Source organism: Monodon monoceros, unplaced genomic scaffold, assembly GCF_005190385.1.
Source record: "Monodon monoceros isolate NGI ecotype Baffin Bay Population unplaced genomic scaffold, NGI_Narwhal_1 Super_Scaffold_13, whole genome shotgun sequence".
Lineage (NCBI taxonomy): Eukaryota > Metazoa > Chordata > Mammalia > Artiodactyla > Monodontidae > Monodon > Monodon monoceros.
In genome coordinates this window covers 35,647,090-35,662,883 of record NW_021703769.1, presented here as the reverse complement: position 1 = coordinate 35,662,883, position 15,794 = coordinate 35,647,090, and the positions used below count along the sequence as shown (strand labels likewise).

Here is a 15,794-nt window from a genome sequence, read left to right as displayed (position 1 = left end):
TGGGGGTTTGACTTTGAAGTAATTTAATAAGCCTCTGAAATAGGTGTGTTTTTTATTTTTAAGTTGGAAGAGGCTGAGTAACTGTAATTGGCAGGATTTTTTTTTCCTTCATAATAAGTGAGAATGCAGGATTTGAGTGCAATATGAACTTACAGTTGAAAATAAACACATCTTTTTGTTGTACATTTGAGCTGTGTGTACATTTTCATCCTATTACAATGGATCCTTTCAGGGAGTAAGATATCTCAAATACTGAAAGTAATCTGGGTTAAAGAAAAAAAACTGGCTCTGGATTTAAGCTGGACCTCAGAGATACTTATGACAGTGTAGGAGGATGAAAAGCCAGAGAAGAAATAATCAGAAAAATGGGAAAAGTAAGAGTTTGCTCCTACTTTTTTCTGCTTCTCTCTCAGAAGAAGAGCAAAGAGCAGGGGAGTGATGGATTCAGTCAACTGCTACAGAATGGTGAGCACTGGGAAGAAGCTATTTGATTTGATGAGGGAGCCATTTGGAATCTCTGAAAACTGGCCATCCAAATGTGGTACCATTTTAATAGCCATCATTTTTCATGAGATGTTAGTGTTGAAAGATACATAGTCTAACTCCACTGTCTTACAGATAAGGAAATTTGGAACCAGAGAATTTCAGAAGCCAGTTCAAAGGATAAATATGAGAAAAAGAAAAAAAAAAACAAGTACTTTACATTGGGAGTCAACTAGAATCAGCCTGTTTTGTGTCAGGAGCAAAATGTGTTGGGTCATGCATAAGCCCCCTTCAATGAAGAGATCTTTTATGAAACAGGAAAAGTACACTGGAAAGCATCTTTGGGAGCAAATACTCTGACGGGTGTTAGATGTGTTTTCATTTTTTATTAGAGAAGTTGGAAGTTTAATTTCAATATTGATGGTAACATAATTTTCTCTGCTTTATTCAGAGGAACACACAGAATCAATCTGTACAAGCATATACAACAATTCAGTTGGTGGTTTGTGCCCTAAAATCAGTAATCTGATTAGCTCTAGATTACAGTTTCCATGCACTCCTCTGGGCTTTGGGGCATGGCTCCATTCCCAGGGGGGACTTCTTCATGCAGTCTCTGCAACACAACTACAGCAGGCTTAAAGACCATGCAGATTAACACTGTAGCAAATTGTTTTGATATTTAACAGACATAAAAAGGTTATTTCCTGATATGAAATTCTGAAAATCTGCATAAATATTTTTGTGTAAAATTAAATTAGTTATGTATTTTTTTTGAAACTAGAACTTGAAGTATCAAGAATGCCCACATAATTCATATACACATATATATAGACTTCTTCATTATGCTAAAAGTCTTGAGTCAAATTATATTCTGTGCCATACATTTTCTTAACCAGTATTTACTTGCATTAGGTTAACTGTGTATGGATTAGTCATAATTGGTGCTTGTGTATCATGCAAACATAGTTCTAGTATTCCTGTTTACTAATCTTGTCATGTGGCAATACTTAGATGATTTTGCTCTCTGACAGTGAGAATTAGGAGTATAAATACTTTATACATGGTCACATTTACAAACGTTTGCCAATAACCACTTCACAATCTTTATGGTGTAAGAGTGAGCTGTAATAATCTGGAATTGGCAGAAGCAATTCCTAGAAAGCAATGTCAGATGTCAACTTTCTTAAAAGTGCCTGACAGAGTTCTCCTTTTGAGCACTGATGGTTTTGGCACAGGGACACTGTTCTTTTTCTTTTTTTTTCTATTGTTCTAATAATTTCCACAACTGTTACAGGAAGTTAGCTTCTTATGGCATGGTGGAGACTTGGCACTTACTGATGAGGTAACTTAGATGTAGAAAAATTCCCCCAGATTATTTGTCTAGCAGATCACCACTTCTGCTGATAAATTTGTAGACAGAGTTTCTTTTCCCCCTAGTGCATGCGCTTACTATCACATGGCTAATACACTATTTTTGCTGTTGCTCAAACATGTCCTAATGCATCACAAAGCAGAGTTGTCAACACCAAGCTCATTTATCTGTGATGGTACTTTATAGCAAACATGTTTAAGTGGTATGATCAATGGGTAAACTCTGCCTTATTGGAATCGTAATTTGGGGGGATTTGTAGCTACTTTTAGTTGGCCAAGGAAATTCAGTATTCAAAACATTTAAGAGAAGTACGTAAGTCTCTGTGGTTTCAGGTGACATCTTGTCTATACATAAAGGAGACGCAAAAGACATCAGCTTTCTTCCACGGAATTTGTGTTCAGAACTTTGGGAGTGCTCTTTTGATGCAGTGGTTCTGCGGTTTCAGTTTGCGTCCTGGAGTTTCACACAACTGTTGCTGGTCTGCGGTCCATCTCGGCTTCCAATTTCACCATCTGCTGCATCTCCTTCGCCTGTAACATCAGAAACGTGACCTTACATGTTGAAATCCTCTCCTGAATCCGTAGAGCAAACCCAACCTCTCTTCTCCCGTAAATTTGATGCTTGTCACTATGTCCTGGTACTTAAAGTGTGGTCCATGGACCAGCATCATCAGCATCACCTGGGATCTTGTGAGAAATGCGGAATCTTGGACTCCACCCCAGACCTACTGACCCCGAATCTGCATTTTAATAAGATCGCCAGGAAATTTTTATGCACGTTAAAGTCTGAGAAGGACTGGCCCACACAGTACCAGGAAAACAACTTGAGAAGAGGCTACGCCTGTTACTCATAGATTATGTCGTGTCTAACTGTTTGATTTAGTTTCTACAGATTGACATGCCTTGACTGTGTGTAATTTGATCACTTTTAGAATAAGCATTGCTTATGAACAATTTATTCCCCAAATAGCCTGAAATTTAATTTAAAGTAGTTGCCTAAGAATTTCACTGATGGAGAAGTTCAGGTGGGAGCATATCACATTGATTTGGTTGGAGTATGCTGCAAACAGAACGTTACAGGAATATGTAGGGTTCCTGGAATGCTATTGTCCAAAAACTATCCTCATAGGCTCTCACTTCTCTGGAGTCATTCATTTTTTATGGTCCACCCCAGGAAGTAAGCCACGGTGAACTCAATCTCATGAATTAAGGCTGTCAAGAAGACAACCAGCTGATTTGGGGGGTGGAAAGGCATCATATGGGGACAGGTTCTGATGACAAATCATTGCCTGGCAAAATAGGGAAAATCAATTGGTTCATTTTATCTTTTACTTTCCAGCCATATGCTTTTTTCCAACCCAATACATGGATCTTTCAGAGGAACAATAAAGCACCCTGTCCTTTTTCAGTGACACATCATTTTGAAATAAAGGGCATTTAAAAATGGAAACATGGATATAGAAAGATATAACTCAAGAGGAGGACTCTCATGAGCTCTGATGTTACTATTCATGTCTAGTTAGGTATTCCAACCAAATGGAAGGTCAGTGGGAGGATTTGGTCAACTCTGCAGATCATACTATGAGCATCTAAATGTCCCAAATGAAGTCCTGCTACAAAATTAGTTTAACCCACAGACCATAGAGTGAGTTCCTTCTTATCGTTATTTTTGTTTGTTTGTTTTATGGGTTTTTTTGTTTTTTGCGGTACACGGGCCTCTCACTGTTGTGGCCTCTCCCGTTGCAGAACACAGGCTCCGGACGCGCAGGCTCAGCGGCCATGGCTCATGGGCCTAGCTGCTCTGCAGCATGTGGGATCTTCCCGGACAGGGGCACGAACCCGTGTCCCCTGCATCGGCAGGCGGACTCTCAACCACTGCGCCACCAGGGAAGCCCTTATCATTATTTTTATATTGTGGCTTTAAATTTCATTTTGGTGAGGTTGGATATAATAACATTAAAGATGATAACTTTCTGCTTACATTTGGGATGGACAGTTCCCCCTCCCCAGATTTTTTTTATGCCTGAGATATAATAATGCTCTAATAGAGAAATGAAGAAATGGAGAAAAATATACAAACATGAAACTATGACACAAGCAGTATTCATAAGAGATGACAGTGAAACATTATCAGCACTTGAAATTAAATACTTTTATGTTCACTAAGTAGTAATAAAGGATTCCCTATGCTTCTCCCCCTCTAGCACTTAAAGACAATATTGAACACTGTTTAGAAAGAAGGATCATATTAACACTAAAAAAGGATTCCAAGAGCCAGCTTCTCATATGAGCAGGGTGACCATTCATGCCCACTTGTCAAGGACGGTTTCAATTTATGCCCATGGTCTTGGCTATTATGAACAGCTTCCCCTTTCACTTACAAAACTATCTTGTTTGAACAATAAATCATATAGTCACTTATAAGGGGTGATTAAGGTCCCTGGCAGATTGGATCTAACACAAAGCATGCCAAGAGTCATTGTATAATGACATTGTATAATGTTTCTGCACGCAAACCATAACTCTTTGTCATTAAAAACCACCAATGAACTTTTACCAGGGTGCTTTAAAAATTAATGGCAGTCATATTAATGTTTGTGAAAGATATGACTCTGTGACCCAGTCTTAGCTGTGATCTGTCCAAACAACAACCATACATCACTGTTTTTGATGCCTGGGTACATCTTCATTAGCATGGCTTGAGTTTCCCAGGTCTGCAACTGGAAAGGCTACTAAAACTCCATCAGAAATAATTCTCTCAAGATGTTGGCCATTTTGGTTTGAATATTACATCAGAAATCCAAGCATTAAATAGTCACACTTTTAAATCAAACCCTTGTGATCTTAACTAGTCATGAGCAGATGTGAATCATCAAAGCACCAAGAATATGGATGTAGTTGAGCAGGAAGGCAATGTCTTGCTTATCAGAGTTTTCAGTCCTACCTTGCGTTTGGGACACTGCATGACAGGATTTCAAAAGCTGTTTGTACAAAAATAGTAATGTCAAAATTGAGTCATACATACAAAACAAAGAAAATAAATGAATACTGAAGTGAATTTGAAAAATGAATGCAAAACCATATACAGAAAAGCAAAAAGCTAAGACTAAAACATGTATACAACCGTCAGTGACAAACTTCCCCCAAGTTGATCTCAACAGAAAAAAAAAGAACAAAACAAACGACCGATGCCTATTAGCCCAGACTGCGCCTCTCTTGTGGGGCAGTGAGTGGGGAACCCACCCTTGAGCGAGACCCCCTCACCTTTCTTTATTAAATGATAGGATTGATGGCAAAAATCAATTTTTAAAACTTGGGTGTGACAGTAATGGAGCATTTCAGGTTTGAAATGGTGCATGTCAAGAAGGATGAGCTCCTGTGTGGCTGGGAGGTCGATGGGAAACAGCAGCAAAACCCCTTTGGAGTTTTAAATGAATAACTGGCTGACCAAGTAGACAAGGCCATTAAGAGGCTTTAAAAGGCCATATGAAGTTAGGATCCAGAGTCAGGACCCAAATATATTAAAACTTGAGTTGTTTCTACCAATGCCCTCAACACGGTCTAGCTAATGAAGTAGATCGATTCCAGGCTTTTCTTTGGGAGTGACTGGGAGAATTTAGGCGATTAGGGTCACAGGAAAGCAGGTAAGAAACCTTAAAGGGAGGTATTATGGGAGAATGTTAAAATTCATTTATTTTTGGCTTAGAAACAGAAAAAAGTCTTGGGGTTTAACAGTAGTTTGGGAGATTGTTATACAAGTTTGGGATTGCCTGGAGACAGGAAACTGTTTTCTGCCAATGAAATATTGGTTATAAAGGGAGCTCTCCAAATGGTTCCAGACCTCGCCTATTATGAGGGAAGAAACAGAGTCACTATGTCTTTTGCCCTGTGTCTATGACAGTGTTGAAACACACTGAGTAACTGAATTGAGAGGTCTCTGATCTTTAAATTCCAAAAAAAAAAAAGGTATACCAGAAATACCTGGGATTGAATTTGCTATAGAATAGGCCATATTTGTAAAGCAAAGCTTAACAAAGAAATTCAAGTCCTAATTCTACATTTGCTGGAAGTGTCACTATATCTTGAATTTCTTTTCATGGAATCTCATTAAATCTTCATCAAATCTCAAGCCTTCTCATGTTTTTTCCTAAGCTTCTGTGACTCAAAGTATCAGGTGTGGGTGGTAGACATTACCTGTGACCCACTGAAAGGCATTATATGAATTTTTGGAACAAAAGGTCACTATACTCCCAATATGATCCAATCAGTACAGTTATCACTAATCCAGTATTTCAGTGCAAGAACTCTGGTGTGATTTGAGTTACACATGTATTAGGATAAAAGCCCAAAGTGATTTTTAAATTATGCAATTTAGCTCTCAAACTAAAAAGACTAGGTAACCGTACTCTCTAGCTCTGATATACACCACTATTGTAGTGATGAGTAATTTTTAGCACATTTATATTCTTTAGTCAAACTTGTTGCCAAGCAACACAATGATTTCTAAGTAGTTTCTTAATTTAGCTAAGTGAAACATAACTGCATCTTACCTCCATTGTGCCTTCTTCTAAGGCATCCTTATCCCCACCCAGTCCTGATTCACTAAAGTGGATTCTATTGTTTTGGAGATGGTGGTTCTACCCTTACTCATTCACCCATCCCCCCCCGCCCCCCCCAGCACTTTCTGAGAAATGCTTTAGGAGCAAAATCATTAGTAACTTGTACCAGAAGGTGATGTATCTATGAGTTGGTCAAATGAGTTGGGCCCATGGGACAATAAACACTTATTGTCCCCCTTAGGGATCTGTGGACTGTTCATGAATAGAAGCATTTAGCTGGAAAGGAAATGGGAAACATAACTCAGAAGTATGCCCATGAGTAAAACTTCTATCAACTAAAAAGTAAAGAATCTGAAACCAGAAGTTGGATTTATTTGTTACCCAATTGCAATACAAAAAAAAAAAAAGATTTTATGGTTTTGTTTTACTTTCTCAAAGGTAGTTTTTAGTGTAATTTCCAGTTAGGTGTTCTTCAATGGAAGTCATTTACTCTTAAAAAATATACCTTAAATAGTATTACTTTATATATGAAAGGAAATAGGAAAGAATAATGTAGTACAAGTACGTATTTCAGCAAAACCACTTTAAAGCTTCTATATTGAAGTGAATTATCTAGAAACTTCCAAACCAGCTACACCTAAAGAGATGTATTTGGACTGAGACAGACTGAAATTTTAACTGCTGCTGAGGGTCATTTTGCCACATAAGCTAGAGGTACTTCCATCAAATTGAAATGAGAGTGCGGATGGCCGATGGGCTATAGCCCATCTATATGTACTGCTCGAGGTAAACACACATTTATCCTGGTGTTGGTATATGCCTGATAGCTACTAAATAGTTGGATTTTGGATAACTCTTTTTATTTGTGTACATTTTTTGTGTTTATTTTTATTTGTGTATATTTAGCGTTTAGCACCAAGAGTATGGCATCCACCCACTTCCAGTGGTTTGTAGAGTTATGGTGGCTCATGCCTCTAAGTTTCACTTGTAAGGCCTAATAAGGTTCTATAACTTCACTTTTAGATTGAGGTTGAAAGTGGGTGGTCTCTCTCATTTTCTTTTAAATACAACCTCACTTGTCTCTAGGGTAAAAGTGATAAAACTCTAAGTGAAAATGAAGAAACAATTTGTAACCTGTTTTCTCCTCCTCTCAGTAATGTCCTTCTTAGAATCCCCATAATCTAATCAAAACATGACTTTTGATTCTTTTCTCCCCACAGCCACATTCCTCTCCCACTTCAAAAAAGAATACTTTCTGTTCTTGGTGGATGAAATGGGGTAAGTACAGTGGGCACCAAATTTTTCTAGCCATCTTTCCGTGCTACTACTCAGGCCACGGGCTTTAGCAGAAGGGTGACTCTGACCTAAGGCATTTGCCTCCCGAAGCTGGCTGGCTGCCTACAACTTTTTATGCTTTTTAGGTGAAATACCTGCTCGTTCTGTTTCTCTAGGAATTCGAGGTGCTCAAGCTGGACTTTTTTCAACTGGTCCATTTCTTTGGACTGCTTCATTGCGAGCTGCAAAAAACAAAACAAAACAAAACAAAACTTCTGGTCAACTTTGGGTTGTAATCTTAAAACTTATGGATGAAGGTTGGTAGTTTGCAATTTAAGTGACGGATATAAAAAAAAATTAAAAAGAAGAAAGAAAAATATGTGTTATCCAATACAAAATTGGATTTTTAAATGCCAAATTACTTTCTTTTCATTTTTAGGATTAGCCTGAAAGCTGGGAGGGTTTAAACCCATAATTTTTACTGGCAAGATAGTTCCTGCCAAAATCTTAGAAAACAAGAGTACTTGTTCACGATTAAAATCTGGCTTCATTCTCTGTATAAAATGGAGCAAATAATTACCTTAAAGATTTCAGTGAGAGATTAATTTAGCTTTCAGGGAGCGGAGAAGAGAAGCTAGAATGTTTGACGTACAGAAAAAGCAAATTAAGCAAATTAGCTAGTAGTCTGATTTCTAAGCATGAGTTACTGTTTATAGTTTTTTTAAAGGAAAAGTGTCAAGAAAATTATAAAATACTTACTCGCTTTCTTTCTTCCAGAAACTTTTTAGTGTTGCTGCTGTTTAATTCCCTGACCCGCCTAAAAGCAACAGGTACAAACAACAGTTGGTATGATGTCGGTTGGACATGATATTAAATATGAAGGAGTCATATTCCATTTAATTATTTGATGGGATTACCACTTCCTTTTCCTAATTTTTATTGAGGAATTTTGAAATGTACAATGTACAGAGAAAAAGACAAAAAAAATCTGTGTACCCATCACTCAGATTAGTCAACATTAATTATGTTTTACCATGCTTGTCTCATATTTCTAAAGGAAATAAAGCATTGCAGATATAAATAAACCCCCCTTTGTATTCTTCCTCACTCCACTTCCCTCCTTTATCTCTCTCCAGAGGTAACCACTATTTTGAATTTGGTGTGGACCTTCCTATCCATGTTTTAATATTTTTATTACATATGGATGTATCCATATGTAATACACACAAATGTTTCTCAAACTTTCACATGCACACAAATCACATGGAGATACTATCAAAAACACAGATTTCTGAACCCACTCCCAGAGGGTGTGATTCAGTGGGTCTGGGGTGGACCTGAGATTCTGCATTTCTAATAAGCTCCCAGGTGATGCTGATGCTTCTGGACTATACATATACTGTTTTGTATGGTTTCCAGATTAACCTAAATGCTAACATATTCTGGGTTTCTTTCTGTAACTTAAAACTTAGCCTTATGATTAAGAGATATAGCTATGTTTCAAACGATTCCATTATTTTCATCTGCTGCATGGATTTTTCCATTTATGAGTAGATTACAGTATTTTCATTTTGCCATTAATAGAAAGTAGGTTATTTCCCAACAATGCACAATGGTTTGGCACATAGGGTCCTGAAATGCTTGGCACACTGTCTATTGGCTAAATAAATGAAATGTAGGACATATCTTCTTGTGCGTATGAGCAAAGGTTTCTCCAGGGTGTAAACCTAGACTTGCAGGTTGGTAGGGAGTAAACAACTTCATCTTTACTCCAAAGTACCTGTCCCAGTTTGCACTCCCACCCATGGTGTCTGGGTGTTACCCTTTCTCCATATCTTTGCCTACTCTTGTTACTATCAGACATTTCCTTTTCTGTCAATTGCTGTTTTTTTGAAATGGCATCATGCTGTTGTTTTAACTCACATTTCCCCTGATTATTGGTGAGGTGGAGTGTTTCTCATGACTAAATAGATGTATAATTGACTGAATTTCTATAATAGTTATAGGTCTATTCAGGTCTTCTCTTTCTTTTACAGTCAGTTTTGGATATTTTAGTTTTTCTAAGCAATTGTCCATTCCATCTAGGTTTTCAAATTCATTAGTAGTATTGTTTATAGTAGTCTTGGTTTTCAAAAGTATTTACTGCATTTGTAGTTATTTCCCTTTTCATCCCCAATACTACTAATTTGTGGTATCTCTTTCTTCTTTATCAGTCTTGCTGGAGGTTCACTGATTTTTTTTTTTTTCAAATAACAAGCTTTCGCTTTTGCTTTTTTCACTTTTTTACTTCCATTGCTTTTTGTTTTCTATTTTAATATTTTTTGCTTCTTAAATTTTGATTTCTTCCCATCTGACATCTTTGGGTTCAGTTTATTTTTCTAATTTTATGTCCTCTTTGAGCATTTTCTTATTAATTTTCATTTCTTTAAAAAAATATATGCATCTAGGCTATAATTTTCACTGTAAATATCACTTTAAGATCTAGTGGCAGGAAAGGAATAAAGACACAGACATAGAGAATGGAGTTGAGGACATGGGGAGGGGGAAGGGTAAGCTGGGACGAAGTCAGAGAGTAGCACTGACATATATACACTACCAACTGTAAAACAGATAGCTAGTGGGAAGCAGCCACATAGCACAGGGAGATCAGCTCGGTGCTTTGTGACCACCTAGAGGGGTGGGATAGGGAGGGTGGGAGGGAGACGCAAGAGGGAGGGGATATACGTATACGTATAGCTAATTCACTTTGTTATACAGCAGCAACTAACACAACAATGTAAAGCAATTATACTCCAATAAAGATGTTAAAAAAAGATCTACTCTCTTAGCAACTTTCAAGTAATATACAGTGTGAGCTACAGTCACCATGCTGAAATTAGATGCCTAAAACTTATTAAACTTATATTTGCAAGTTTGTATCTTTTAATCAATGTCTCCTCATTGACTCCCCTACCGTCACCCCCTGGTAATCACCATGCCACCCTGTTTCTATGAATTTGGCTTTTTTATAGACTCCACAAATATATAGTATTTTTCTCTGTCCGATTTAGTTCACTTAGGATAATGTTCTCAAAGTTCATCCATGTTGTCCCAAATGGCAGGATTTCCTTCTTTTTATGGCTAAATAATATTTCATTGAATAGACATCTCAAATTTTCTTTAACCATTCATCTGTTCATAGACACTTAGGTTGTTTCCATGTCTTGGCTATTGTGAATAATATTGTGATGAACATGGGGATGTAGGCATCTCTTCTAGATAGTGTTTTCATTTCCTTCAGATATATACCCAGAAATGGAATTGCTGGATCATATGGTAGTTCTATTTTTAATTTTTTGAGGAACCTCCTCCATATTGTTCTCCATAGTGGCTGCACCACCAATTTACAATCCCACCAAGAGTACACAAGGGTTCCCTTTTCTCCACATCCTTGCCAACACTTATTATCTCTTGTCTTTTTGATAACTGCCATTCTAACAGATGTGAGGTGATATCTTATTGTGGTTTTGATTTGCATCCCCTGATGATTCATAGTGTTGAGCATCTTTTCATATACTGTTGGCTATTTGCATGTCTTCTTTAGAAATATGTCTATTCAGGTCCCCTGCCCACTTTTAAAATCAGATTATTTGTTTTTTGCTATTGATTTGTTGATCTGCTTATATATTTTGGATATTAATCCCTTACCTGATATATGTTTGCAAATATTTTCACGCATTTGGTAGGTTGCCTCTTTATTTTGCTGATTATTTCTCTTCCTGTGTGCTTCATCTAACTCTGACACATTGATCAACAGTGTTTATGTTGTCATTCAGTTATAAATATCATGGCATTTATGTTGAAATGTCTGCTTTGACCCAAGAATAGAAGTATTTTTCAGCTTCTGCATGTCTTTCTTAGCTCTCTGATTATAAATTTTTAATTTTATTTCTCAGTAGTTTGATAAGGTGGATACACACAGCATGTGTTTAAAAAGGTAACCATTTAGCATAGAGAAATTATTTTTTAAGAGACCAGCCATTTGTAGATGTTTGAGAGTCACCTAACCACTGGATACTGAGTTATAATAAATAAGTATAATAAGCCAAAATAAGGAAATTAAATAAAAAAACTTTCCTGGTTAAGTTATCAGTAACTCATAATTTAAGATAACTTGATCTCAACTGGGTTAAAGTCCATTTTGCAACATAATTGAAAAAGTACGATAAAGAGCTATTTAACAATTAGCACATTTATCATGTTGAATTCTATATTTCAGTTTGGACAGTCTAAAACAGTTTAACAAGGTTTTATCATGGCATGAATATTTTGTGTTTTTCAGCTAAAGTGGACAATGTCATTTCCATGTACACAAGGCCATTAAGCAAAGTTCCTTGTCTGAGAATAACGTCCAGAGGGTGGCACTTTGTTAAAATAAACAAGAACCAGATAACTACCCCAAAATGATGGTGTAAATGAGCATTGATTAAATTGAGTAATAATCTCCCTAGAGAGACACAAATGACACTCCATGTTTACTGGGAAATTTCTTGGCCAAAGTGTTGAAAAGGCAATTCATTTCCAGGTCAAATTACTGTGGAATTCCAAATCCTATTGCTGGCCAATTAATTCCAAACCATATTTAATCCAACAAAACTTCAGCATAAAAATGCACTGGATGGTATTATGCTTTATATTTTGTCCTATTTCAAGTTTAACTTTAATTATGGTTAATAAATGAGATGCGTTTTAAAAATCAACGATATTGAAGTAGTTGGATAGCAGTTACTGCTGTGTTCAAGACAAGGAGGAAACATCAGGTATCAACTAAGCGTCCACAAAAGACCATGTAGACAGTGGAATTGAAACAGGGGTACTTTGCTTGGAGCTGCAAAGTTTCCTAACAGCTCAGCCTATGGTCCACAGCTGAATGACGTAAAGCCCTAAACTTCATGCTCACGTTTTAACCCCCAAAGGTAATCTTCACTTTGCTCTGAATTTTGTTGAACATAAAACACAGGCTTTGTGTGGGTGGTGAACTCAGCCGGCAGCCACATTCTATCCAAGTCTATTTCTCCAAGAGACACAATCCTGCTGTGCTTGACCACTGCTGTGTGAACCTAGCTCTCATTTCTGGAGCAACCAGCATCTGTGTTCTTAGAGGCTTTCAGGGCAGCCATGAGCATCACAGATGAAGATGCTTTTTGGGATCACTGGGAACCAAGTGCTGCTAACTCCCTCTCTTGGGTACTATGACTACTGATGTCCTCTCAGATCCCCTTTACCAGCTTTGGCTAAAAGGCTTGCACCTGGGATCTTCTCTGGAGGTCACACAAACCTTCCCCCAACTCTATGTGGCCAATGACTGATTAACATAGAAGTACAAAAGCCAGACACCTGTGGTTCAAAGGGACAGATCATGGTAGAGTTTATAATCCAGAGCTTGGGATCAGGCTGAAGAGGAACTCTAGCCGAGACCATATCCTTACTTAGCCCCTGCCCTGGCCCCCTCCTGCTTCCTCCTCTCCCCTTAGCTGAAGATCCTTTCCTCAGTAAATCATATGCACACAAATTCCTGTCTTTGTTTCTAGAAACCCATTCTAAGACAAGGATGAACCAGAAAACCTGTGTGTGTGTGTGGGGGGGTGGTGGTTTGAGATGACACCTGGTGTCAAGGACAGCACGAGGCCAGTCAAGGGAAGAAGACCATCCTACATGCTGTTATACAGACTGTAAGTCCATTCAGAATGGGCTTAACACCTGAGCAGATGAGATGCTTACAGGATGACCCAACGGGATGTGGGAAGGATATCTTGCCATATTTTATATAATTTTGTTTGTAAATTAGCACACATATATTGAATGTAAATCTGTTTTACTAGTGGTAGTAAACAATCAGAAGATGTTTTACAGCAATAATAATATATCTTCTAGCAGTTATAATAGCAGGATTCTAAACCAGAACTCACAGGTTTGTTTATATCTCAAATGTGAGTGTGTGTATACACACAGAAATATTGTCGAGTCTGTGTCTTCAAGTCAGTGTTATATTCCGGCAGTGAGCGTTCAGACTCACCTTTCCCGTTCTGCTTTATTCTTGATAGATTTATCTTGGCTGATGGCTTTGCTATTTTCCATAGAAATCTTAGCCTGGTGTGCTCGCATTTCCTTGCTTTCCCTATGTATTAAAAATAAACAAACAGGTGGTGATCATTTTGTAATGTATAGAAATATTGAATCACTATGTTGTGTACTAACATAGGAACTAACATAGTGTGGTAGATCAATTATACTTCAAAAAACAAAAAACAAACCTAACCAAACTCCTAGAAAAAGAGATCAGATTTCTGGTTACCAGAGGCAGGGGTGGGAGGAGGGGGAATTGGAGGAAGGTGGTTAAAAGGTACCAACTTCCAGTTATAAGATTAATAAGTCCTAGGGATGTAACGTACAACATGATAAATATAATGAACACTGCTGTACGTTATATATGAAAGTTGTTCAGAGAGTAATCCCTAAGAGTTCCCATCACAAGGAAAACATATTTTTTTCTTTTTCTTTTCTTTTATATCTATATGAGATGATGAATGTTCACTAACTTTCTGTGGTAATCGTTTCATGATGTATGTAAATCCAAAGCACTATGCTGTACACCTGAAACCATACAGTGCTGTATGTCAATTACATCTCGATAAAACTGGAAAGAAGAAAAATTAGGGGAGTGGAGAGCTAGTGTTTAGTGGGTATAGAGCTTCAGCTGGGGAAGATGAAAAAGTCCTGGAGATGGATGGTGGTGATGGTGGCACAACAGTGCGAATAGACTTCATGCCATACATTTTAAAAATGGTTAAATGGTAAATTTCATGTTATGGATATTTAACTCTAATAAAAAAATGAAAACAGAAACAGAAAACACATTCCACATGTAACAACGGGACTAGGTTCACTTTTTATTTCACTATTGGGCTCATCAAGTTGTTTTGTACCCTGTGGAAAGGAGGGCAGGAGCCCCGATCCACTAGGATGCTTCTCCTGGGGGCAGTGGGTCACTGTGAAGTAACAGTGGTGGGCTGGGAAGAAGTGACATTATGTGTGTCTAAGCTAACCCTAACCACACAATGATCGTATTCAGCTGTCCAGAGTAGGACACTGTCATTAACATGTCATAAGAATTCTGAATAATAAAAGCTACAAGTCTTAAGTTATATACAAATATCTCAGGCAATCATGTTTACCAACCTATATACAATTTTAAAAAAAAGTAAATAGTGAATACAGCATGAGAGTAATCAAAGAATGCACAGGGACAACCACTTATGGTCAGTAGAATACAAGGATATTCCAGCTTTGCCCCATATTTTTGGGATCAGATGGCTTGGAAGAGAAAGGATGTTCTAACACTCACAAGTGACCATCCTGTTTTCTGACAGCCCAAGGGAAGGAAGGGGACGAAATGGTTTCAAATAAGCATAGGAAATGGGGGGGGGGGGGAAAGGACGTTTACAGGTGACTGATCACTGTGTGTGTGAATGCGTGTGTGTACCACAAAAACTCCTATCTTTATATTATTGATGAGTTCATTAAAAGCATACAATTTAGAATACTAAAATGAATATTATTAACAAAGAATCTTCCCTGGAACCTGTGGCAATCTCCTTGAAGCACTGCCTGGAAATGAGGGACCAAGGAGCGAGGTTGTTTAAGTAGTGTTTGTACTTCAGGGAAAGGGGTGGACAAAGCTGAAACAGAGAGTGCTTCAGTCAGAGACCTTAGGGCCACAGAGGCTGGAATATGTATAGAAACTCCTGGGCCCAAGAAAATGGCTCTCAAAATTTTTCATAACTTGTTATTAAATTGACCATCCCTTCTTTCATTCAACAAGCACCTATCTATAACCAAATAATGCTGCTGAATGTTAAGAAGCCAAGATTTTTTAACCGAGAGAGACAGCTGTGATGGTGACAAAGAAACACAACTACAGGATGCTTGAGAAGAAGCTTTGATGCTGCTGTTTTTTTTGAAAAATACCCCTGTCATCGATCTGTTTTTTAAGGTAAGTTAGTATTAAGGTTATGGTTCCTTCAGATGACTTCCTGTGTCATGCAAGAATTCATTTACTTTTTTTTT

At 37.6% G+C, this 15,794-nt stretch overlaps 1 protein-coding gene across 3 annotated transcripts in view; it reads right to left on the bottom strand.

Annotated features, from left to right (window-relative positions):
- Nucleotides 1-855: 855 nt before the first annotated feature.
- The window catches only part of PLCB4 (phospholipase C beta 4), a 417,084-nt gene continuing 402,145 nt past the window's right edge, over nt 856-15,794 (bottom strand). For 2 of the 3 annotated variants that reach the window (XM_029220098.1, XM_029220099.1), the window contains exons 35-39: nt 13,744-13,845; nt 8,448-8,505; nt 7,844-7,930; nt 4,799-4,835; nt 861-2,385 (exon numbers count right to left, since the gene is read on the bottom strand). In XM_029220098.1, coding sequence (XP_029075931.1) covers nt 2,297-2,385; nt 4,799-4,835; nt 7,844-7,930; nt 8,448-8,505; nt 13,744-13,845 — 373 coding nt within the window. In that variant the 3' untranslated portion in view covers nt 861-2,296. Of the gene's footprint in view, nt 2,386-4,798; nt 4,836-7,843; nt 7,931-8,447; nt 8,506-13,743; nt 13,846-15,794 lie in introns of all 3 variants that reach the window. The other variant, XM_029220101.1, reaches the window with a different exon arrangement.